Source organism: Chlamydomonas reinhardtii, chromosome 7, assembly GCF_000002595.2.
Source record: "Chlamydomonas reinhardtii strain CC-503 cw92 mt+ chromosome 7, whole genome shotgun sequence".
Taxonomy (NCBI): domain Eukaryota; kingdom Viridiplantae; phylum Chlorophyta; class Chlorophyceae; order Chlamydomonadales; family Chlamydomonadaceae; genus Chlamydomonas; species Chlamydomonas reinhardtii.
Window position 1 is genome coordinate 620,009 of NC_057010.1, and position 8,066 is coordinate 628,074.

Genomic DNA, 8,066 nt, shown 5'->3' on the forward strand with positions numbered 1-8,066 from the left:
ATAAACGGTGCTACGCACGCCATCTACTTGCACATGAAAGGAGCGAAACATGCCTAGCCACGCTGTCACTCCGGTGTCCACGAATGCCCACGCCGAAACCGACAATGTGCGCCGGTTACTTGCGAGACCAAAGACGACGTCAGGCAATTGAACTTTCTCCTCTCACATCTACGTCATATCGCGAGAACTCTCCACCCTGTCATTTACATCATGGTCAAGCTTACAACTGCCGGCATGCCGACATGCCGGGGCCAACCGGTGCCTGTGCAGCGCCTAGCCAATGACTCATACAAAACCCCATCGCCAATTCTGCAACAGCAGATGCCTGGGCTGTACCACGGGCGCTGCAGCAGCTACGGCGGCCACTGCAGCATGGCTGGCCGGGCGCGGTGGTGGCGGCACGCAGATGCAGCAGCTGCAGCGAGAACCGAGGTCCCCTTCACTCAGTTGCGGGGACGGGCGCTGCCCGACGCCCCCATTCCGGGCCCGAAGGCGCAGAGCTCCATACCCGCATGCACAGGCTCTCCTACAAGGTGGAGGAGCATTGCAGGCGCCGGAGGGATCGGCATCCTCGGCGCTCCCGGGGAGCATGCTCGAACGCCATGCATGGGCCTCGAGAACCCTGGCCTGCACGCTGTACGCCTGCCCCACCGATCCATGTCCTCCACGGCCATCGCTGCCTTCCCATAACGTCCCCTGCCCGATATATTTACAAATTGAGGTCTCCCTCAAAAGGACTGGCTCAGCCCTGGTACCAATAAGCGGCCCAGGGGGTGCGGCGGGTCAGGTACTCATGTTCTACATCACGCACTTGATGCTGCTGCACCCCGCGAGTGCACAGTAGCTGCTGCCAAGCGATTGCAGCAGCAGGCAAATAAAAAGGAAGAGTGTGCAGCACAGCATCGCAATGCAGCAGGGTGAGTGGCGCGTGGACTTCGGGCCGGCGGCGCGGGAGGCCGCGGCGGCGGTGGCAGCGCGAAGGGCTGGCGCTTGGGGAGCGCTGTTGCTGCTGCTGCGTCAGAGCTGGGTGCGGCTCCGGCGGTGCTGTGCGGCGGCGGGTCAGGCCTCCGCCCGGCAACCATCAAGCAGTGCTGCCAGCGCCAACGCCAATGCCGACGCCCACCCCAGACATACAAATGGAGGAGTGAACTCGCGGGAGTGGCCGTCCGCTCGAGGGCGGCTGCTGGGCGCGGCGGGTGCGGCGCGGTCGGTGTCATGGGGGCGGCGTAAGGGGGCGGGCGCGGCGGCGCCGGCCCCGGCAGGCCCCAGCAACACCCCTCCAGCAGCACCCGCACCAGCACCCGCATCCGCACCTGCACCAGCCCCGGCGCACCCCCACAACACTGCTGCAGCCACCCCTGCTACAGCCACAACCCCTGCTCCACCCACGGCTACAGCCACATCTCCAGGCGCCGCCGCGCCAACTCCATCCGCAGCCGCCACAACCCCAGCTGCTACAGCCCCAGCTGCTACAGCCCCTGCTGCTACAGCCTCTCCCCCTGCCGCAGCGGCTGCAGCTACAGCCCTGGCTGCTGCCGGTAACCGTGTGACGAGCTCCAAGTACACTGCCGCCACCTTCCTGCCCGTGTTCCTATTCCAGCTGTTCGCGCGGCCCGCCTACCTGTACTTCCTGGCGCAGGCGGCCCTGTCCTGGTGGGTGGGTGCATGGGGTTGGATGGGTGGGTGGGTCAGTGGGGGTTGGGCGTACTTTTGCAAATATCATTAAGAGCCAAAGGGACGCAGGACATGACAAGTTGAGCCAGCATTGCGACAGTACCGTACTCGGGTTGGGTGGGCGGGTGGACAGGGGGCGTGAGAGGCGCAGTGGCCGGGACCTGCACGGTGGGTGGCGGTGCGTGGGATGGGTGCGTGCGCCTGCGTACACATGTGCACCTCACTTCAGCATGATGGCCTGTGTGTGTGTGTGTGTGTGTGTGTGTGTGTGTGTGTGTGTTTGTGTGTGTACATGCAGGTGGGAGGTGGTGTCGCCGTTCTCGGGCATCGGCAGCACGGCGGCACTGCTGTTCGTGGTGGTGGTCAGCGGCGTCAAGGTGGGGCTGTGTGCGAGTGTGTGTGGAGGGGTGCCTGCGATGGGATGGTGAAGGTGTGACGGGGCTGCTCCGCTGCTGTGATGGGGATAGATGGCGGGGTTGCCCGGCCCAGGCTCCTCATCACCACCATGCATGGCGACACAGCAGCGGTGTGTATCCCTTCCCTCCGCCACCTCCTGCCCCTCTCCCTCACGCGCTACTGCCGCTGCCGCTGCGGCTGCTCCTGCATGCTGCTGCCGCTGCTGCCGCCGCTGCCGCCGCTGCTGCCGCTGCTGCCGCTGCTGCTGCTCCGCAGGCGGGTGTGGAGGACGTGCGGCGGCACCTGGAGGACGCGGCCACCAACAGGGCCCCAGCGAGGCGGGTGATGCCGGACGGTGAGCGAGGCGCGGATGTGTGTGTGTGTGTGTGTGTGTGTGTGTGTGCGTGTGTGTGTGTCTCTGTGTGTGTGTGTGTGTGTGTGTGTGTGTGTGTGTGTGGCGCGCATGCAGGGACGGTGAGGGCGGGGTACGTATGCTGCACACAACGGACGTCACAAACAGGGGAGGCGCGGCGCCGCCGGGACCGGGGGGGGGGTCTGACGGAGCCGATACTGTTCTCGTTATGAGGTGGCAGAGGAAAGTACTAGAGATGGCGCTCTTGGTGCCGGGCGGGATGTGCGACTAGGTTTGCCACTGGGTTCGGCGCTGCTGGCTGCGTCGGGCCACCGCATGTGGGTCAACAGCCGCGGCTGGCCGGGTTGGCGTGCTGATGTGGGTCGGATGCGGACCACGATGAAGTGTCCCTACCTATACGCACCCACACGCCGTAGCCACCTGCCCAGCGACCCTGCGCACCCACCTGCCGAGCCCACTCCCGACGTCCAGGAATGTGCAGTTGCTGCCGAAGCCGGTCTTGACCAACCGGCTGTAAAGGTCAACCAAGGACCTTTGGCTCATCGAGCCGAATTGGCTATTATGGCTCGATGAGCCAAAGGTCCTTAGTTGACCTGTACCGCACCTTGGATGGTCAAGGCCGGCTTCGGCAGCAACTGCACCTTCCTGGACGTTATGGTATGCGTTACACAAGGAGAGCGTGCGCGCGGGTTGCATATGTGATGTCAAGCCCCAGTGTTGCAGCAATGGATAACACACACATGCGCGCAAACACACACAACACAAACACACACAACACAAACACACACACACACACACACACACATACAGACGTCCCGGCACGCACACAGGCTCCACCAAGACAGTGCCGTGGGAGGCAATTCGCGTGGGCGACATACTGGAGGTGTGTGTGTGTGTGCGTGTGTTTGCGTGACCCCGCACCACACTGACACGCCCCACCACGCCCTTCCGACACGCCTCAGCCTCCTCCCATAAGTTTTATTGCTTGCATCTGTCGCCCCTGCCTGTGCTCCGCTAGTTTAGCTTGGTCTGGTTGTCAAAGCATAGGCCGCGCTCTCCTCCACCCTCTTGTGCACAGAGTTCGGTTTAGTTCGGGCTGGTATTTACAGCCTCCCTCCCCCACTGCTGGCCAGGTCCGTGACGGCGAGCTGCTGCCGGCTGACCTGCTACTGCTGCGGGCGGGGCTGCCCGGCGGCGTGGCGTTCGTGCGCACCACAAACCTGGACGGGGAGACAAACCTCAAGATCAGACACGCGGTAGAGCTGCCGCCGCAGCAGCAGGAAGGGGGGGAGGAGGAGGAGGAGGCGGGTGACGGAGGCAGCAGCAGCGGCAGTAGCACTGGCGGCCGCACCGGTGACGGCAGAAGCGCGAGCGAGAGCGAGAGCGAGGGCGAAAACGAGAGCGAGGATGGATTCAGGAGTGGCGAGGGCGATGCGGGAGCTGGGGAACCCAACGCGGCGCCCTTGCAGGAGAGGGTGAGTGTGGAGGGGTGTGGGGGAGTGTGGGGGAGTGTGAAGGGTGCACAGTGCTGACGTCAGCTGACGAGCGTGACGGCACCCGACCGAGGCACGGGCAGAAAGCAGGTGCGGCGTTCAGCCCCACAGCCGCTCAGCGCATGTTTATACACACACCCGCGCTGATCGTTTGCGCCCCCCCTCCTCCTCCCCACCGCCTTCCTCCCCACCTCCTTCCTTCTCCCCAGGTGCGCGTCATGCGCCTGTGTGGCCACGTGACCTGCCAGCCGCCAAGCCGCAGCCTACACACCTTCCGGGGCGCCGTCCACTACCCCCCGCCGCCCCAGACACACACCCAGCCCCTGCCCCAGACCGAAACCCAGATGCAGCAACCCGCCGCCGCTGCTGACACACCGCCTGCGGCCGCGGCGGCGGCGGCAGCGGCGGTGCCGCTGCTGCGGGGGCCGTCGGATCAGCCGCGCAGTGGCAAGGCGGCAGCGCCTGCTGCTGCTAGCGGTGGTGGTGGTGGTGGTGGCGGTGATGGTGGTGGTGGCGGTAGCGGTGGCGATGGAGGGGGAGCCCTGGACACAGGCAGTGGCAGTGGGGTGGGCAGAGGTGGACAAGACTGCGGGGCGGGTGGGCAGCAGCAGCAGCAGCAACAGCAGCAGCAGCAGCAGCAGCAGCAGCAGCAGCAGCAGCAGCAGCTGCAGCCGGCGGTAGGGAAGCCAGCGGCGGCGGACCCGGCGTCGGCGTCGTCGGCGTCGTCGGCGTCGTCGGCGGCAGCGGCTGGGCTGGGCTCAGCAGTGGCGTCGGCGCCAGTGGCGGCGGCGCCGTCGTCGTCGGCGGCTGCGGAGTGGGTGTCCCCTCTGAGCATGGACCACCTGCTGCTGCGGGGCTGTGCGCTGAAGAACTCCAGGTGGGGGGTAGTGGGTAGCAGTGGGTGGGTGGGTGGTAGTGGGTGGTAGGTGGGCGGTAGTGGGTGGTAGTGGGTAGGTGGGCGGGGGGGGGGGGCGGGGCCACGCACGTGTTGTCGAGTGTCCTCTCTTTGCGGCGGTGTCTCCCCCTTGGCTCAATACCGCCAGCCTAACGCGTTTCGTCCGGTGCCGTTTCGTGCAACAGCTGCTCATACACGCACACCCGCCTGCCCCCCGCGCAGCCTCTATCTCGCCCCCGCACATCCTCCCAACCACCACCTCCCTCCACATGCTCCATACGCTTTCCACACCCACACACGCCCATACTCCCTACCATGCACCCCGCCTTTCCCACGCCCCCACGCCGCTCCCACGCCGCCCTCCCCTTCCAGGTACGTCCTGGGTCTGGCCCTGTACTGCGGCCCGCAGAGCCGCATCCAGATGAACGCCGTGCGGCCGCCCTTCAAGACCGGCTCCTACGACCGACTGCTCAACAGCCAGATACTGCTGCTGCTGGGGCTGCAGGTGTGCACGTGGAGGGGCGGGGTTGCGTATGTGCAGGGGGTTGTGTGTGTGTGTGTGTGTTTTATGCGTGGGCGTGGGTGTATGTTTTGTGGGTGTGTGGTGTACATGACTGCTCGAATGCGGGCATTCTCATAGACCTCGCAACCTCTGCACTTCGTGTCTCCGGGGCGCACGCGCGCAGGCGGTGCTGTCCGTGGCCTCGGCGGTGATCAGTTGGGACTGGCGGCGGCGGCACGGACTGCGGCGGCCGCACCTGGCGCTGGATGACCCCGTGCAGGTGCGTGCGTGGGGAGGGGGTTGCAAGATAAGACTAGTTGGACAAGCGGGAAAAGGGGGGGCCGAGGGGATTGTAACTACCTGCCCAAATCAAACCAAATTAAGTTCAAGTAGCGGAGCACAGGGTGGAAGGGAGGAGAGGACAATGAGCCTTTCGTTAGGCACTAACGACCGCGCGTGTGTAATAGCTTGCTGTTACGCCTCCTCACTCTACCAACACCCGGTCTGTGCCCCAACCCCATCGCCCACCTCGCGCACACCACGTCTTTCAGGGCAACTGGCGCAGTACGGGTGCGTACATCGTGCTCCTCAGCATCACCTTCTGGGTGGGTGGGTGGGTGGGTGGCTGGGTGGCTGGATGGGTGGGTTGTAGTGGGTGGGTGGCTGGGTGGTAGTGGGTAGGTGGGTGGCTGGGTGGTAGTGGGTAGGTGGGTGGATGGGTGGGTGGGTGGGTGGGTGGGTGGCTGGGGGCGTGGCTGGGGGCGTGGGTGGTAGTGGGTAGGTGGGTGGCTAGGTGGTAGTGGGTAGGTGGGTGGCTGGGTGGTAGTGGGTAGGTGGGTGGCTGGGTGGTAGTGGGTAGGTGGGTGGCTGGCTAGCTGGGTGGCCGGGCAGTCTGGGGACGGAGGCGTGCAGGGGCGAGGGGGGAGGGAGGGGAAGGCGGGAGCAGGGGAGCGGGAATGGAGCTAGGGGGCAGGCAGGCAGGCAGGCGGGACACATGACGTTGTTCTGCCGTGCGCCTCACGTACGAATGGATCCAAAGGAGCCCTACACACAAACCCGTGTTGCCTTGCCTTGTTGCCATGCTCCAAAAAACACACACACACACACACACATACACACACACACACACACACACGCCACCACAGATCCTGTACGGCTACCTGGTCCCCATCAGCCTGTTTGTGACCATGGAGCTCGTCAAGTTCTGGCAGGTGGGTGCGTGGGTACAACGCGGGGAATGAGTCGTGTAGCGTACACCATTGGCGTGAGACAGGCGAACACATGACGCACGCACCCTTACACCCACCCCTATCCACTCCCACGGTCCCACCGCACGCCCCCAACAGGCTTTCGTGTTCATCAATTGTGATCCCGCGCTGGCAGAGGCGCCGCCGCCGCCATCCCAGCCGGCGGCCAAGCAGCAGCGTCCCCACCACCACCAGCACCACCAACACCACCACCAGCACCACCATCAACACCACCACCTGCCGCCACATGAAACCATCGACACCACTCCTGCGCCGCCGCAGCAGGCGGAAGGACTGGCGGCGGCGGCGGCGGCGGCGCCAAGCAGCGGTGCTCTCGCAGCGCCGCCGCCGCCGCCGCCGCCACCACCCCAGCCGCCGCAGTCTGTGCAGGGGTCGCAGGATGCAGCACCGCCGCAGCAGCCCCCGCCATCCCCGCCACTGCCGCCGCCGCCGCCGCCGCCGCAGGCGCCTCCAGAGCCGCCGCTGCACGGCTTTGCTCGCAGCAGTGCGGTGAATGAGGACCTGGGTCGGGTGAGTGTGGTGTTCGCCGACAAGACAGGCACGCTCACACGCAACGACATGAGGCTGAGGCGGCTGGCGCTGCTGGCGGGAGCGGGGGCAGCGGCGGCAGGAGGCGGAGGCGGAGGAGGAGGCGGTGGCGGTGGCGGCATAGATGGTGGCGGTGGTTTGGGTGGCGGGGAGGTGGCGGCGGCAGGAGATGGGCGGGTGCGGGCGGGCGGCGGTCAGCAGACCGCAGCAGCAGAGGCAGGGGTTAGTGGCGGCGGCGGCGGCGGCGGCAGTGGACATGGCAGTAGTGGAAATGGCGGCGGCGGTGGTGGGGATGGCAGTGGCAGTGGTGGAAATGGCGGCGGCGGTGGTGGGGATGGCAGTGGCAGTGGTGGAAATGGCGGCGGTGGCGGCGGCGCTGCCTTCATGTTCGGGACCCTGGAGACTCGGCTGGAGGAGCAGCCCGGGCTGAGGGGCTCGGCGGCGCTGGCGGCCTTTGATGCGCGGCTGCAGCGGGTGCGTGCAAGAGAGTTTTTTTTGTATGTGTGTGCTTGTGCATCTGTGTGTGCGTGTGAGTGTGTTTTTGTGTGCATGTGTATTGTATTGCGTGTTTGTGTTACTGACAAGGCTGCCCGCTGCCGCTACTACTGTCGTCCATGCATCCAACTGCCAACCGCCGCCAACCGCCAACCACCGCCCACAGGCCGCCGCCGCCCTCTACGCCAGCGGCGGCTGGGAGGCGGCCCTTCGCGGCGGCGGCACCGGCGGCGTGTACCTGCCCATGACAGCGCCGCCGCCGCCGCCGCCGCCGCCGGCGTCAGAACCCCGCAGCTCAAAAAACCCCAACAACAGTGTCGCCGGCGGCGGTGGCGGCGGCGGCGGCGGTTACGACGCTGCGGACGTTGATCTGGGTCGGCAGTTTGTTGCAATGCTCATTAGCATGCTGGTGTGCCACTCAGTTGTGCTGGAGCCGCCGCCG

General features: G+C 66.0%; 1 protein-coding gene across 3 annotated transcripts in view; it reads left to right on the plus strand.

Annotated features, from left to right (window-relative positions):
* The first annotated feature begins 112 nt into the window (after window positions 1-112).
* CHLRE_07g316992v5 (uncharacterized protein) overlaps window positions 113-8,066 on the plus strand; it is an 18,539-nt gene continuing 10,585 nt past the window's right edge. For all 3 annotated transcript variants that reach the window (XM_043063892.1, XM_043063893.1, XM_043063894.1), the window contains exons 1-13: window positions 113-917; window positions 1,398-1,653; window positions 1,973-2,051; window positions 2,347-2,425; window positions 3,274-3,326; window positions 3,577-3,918; window positions 4,146-4,813; window positions 5,204-5,336; window positions 5,518-5,613; window positions 5,885-5,938; window positions 6,479-6,544; window positions 6,680-7,603; window positions 7,791-8,066. The exon at window positions 7,791-8,066 is cut by the window's right edge and continues 435 nt beyond it. In XM_043063892.1, coding sequence (XP_042922462.1) covers window positions 908-917; window positions 1,398-1,653; window positions 1,973-2,051; window positions 2,347-2,425; window positions 3,274-3,326; window positions 3,577-3,918; window positions 4,146-4,813; window positions 5,204-5,336; window positions 5,518-5,613; window positions 5,885-5,938; window positions 6,479-6,544; window positions 6,680-7,603; window positions 7,791-8,066 — 3,036 coding nt within the window. In that variant the 5' untranslated portion in view covers window positions 113-907. The remainder of the gene's footprint in view (window positions 918-1,397; window positions 1,654-1,972; window positions 2,052-2,346; window positions 2,426-3,273; window positions 3,327-3,576; window positions 3,919-4,145; window positions 4,814-5,203; window positions 5,337-5,517; window positions 5,614-5,884; window positions 5,939-6,478; window positions 6,545-6,679; window positions 7,604-7,790) is intronic.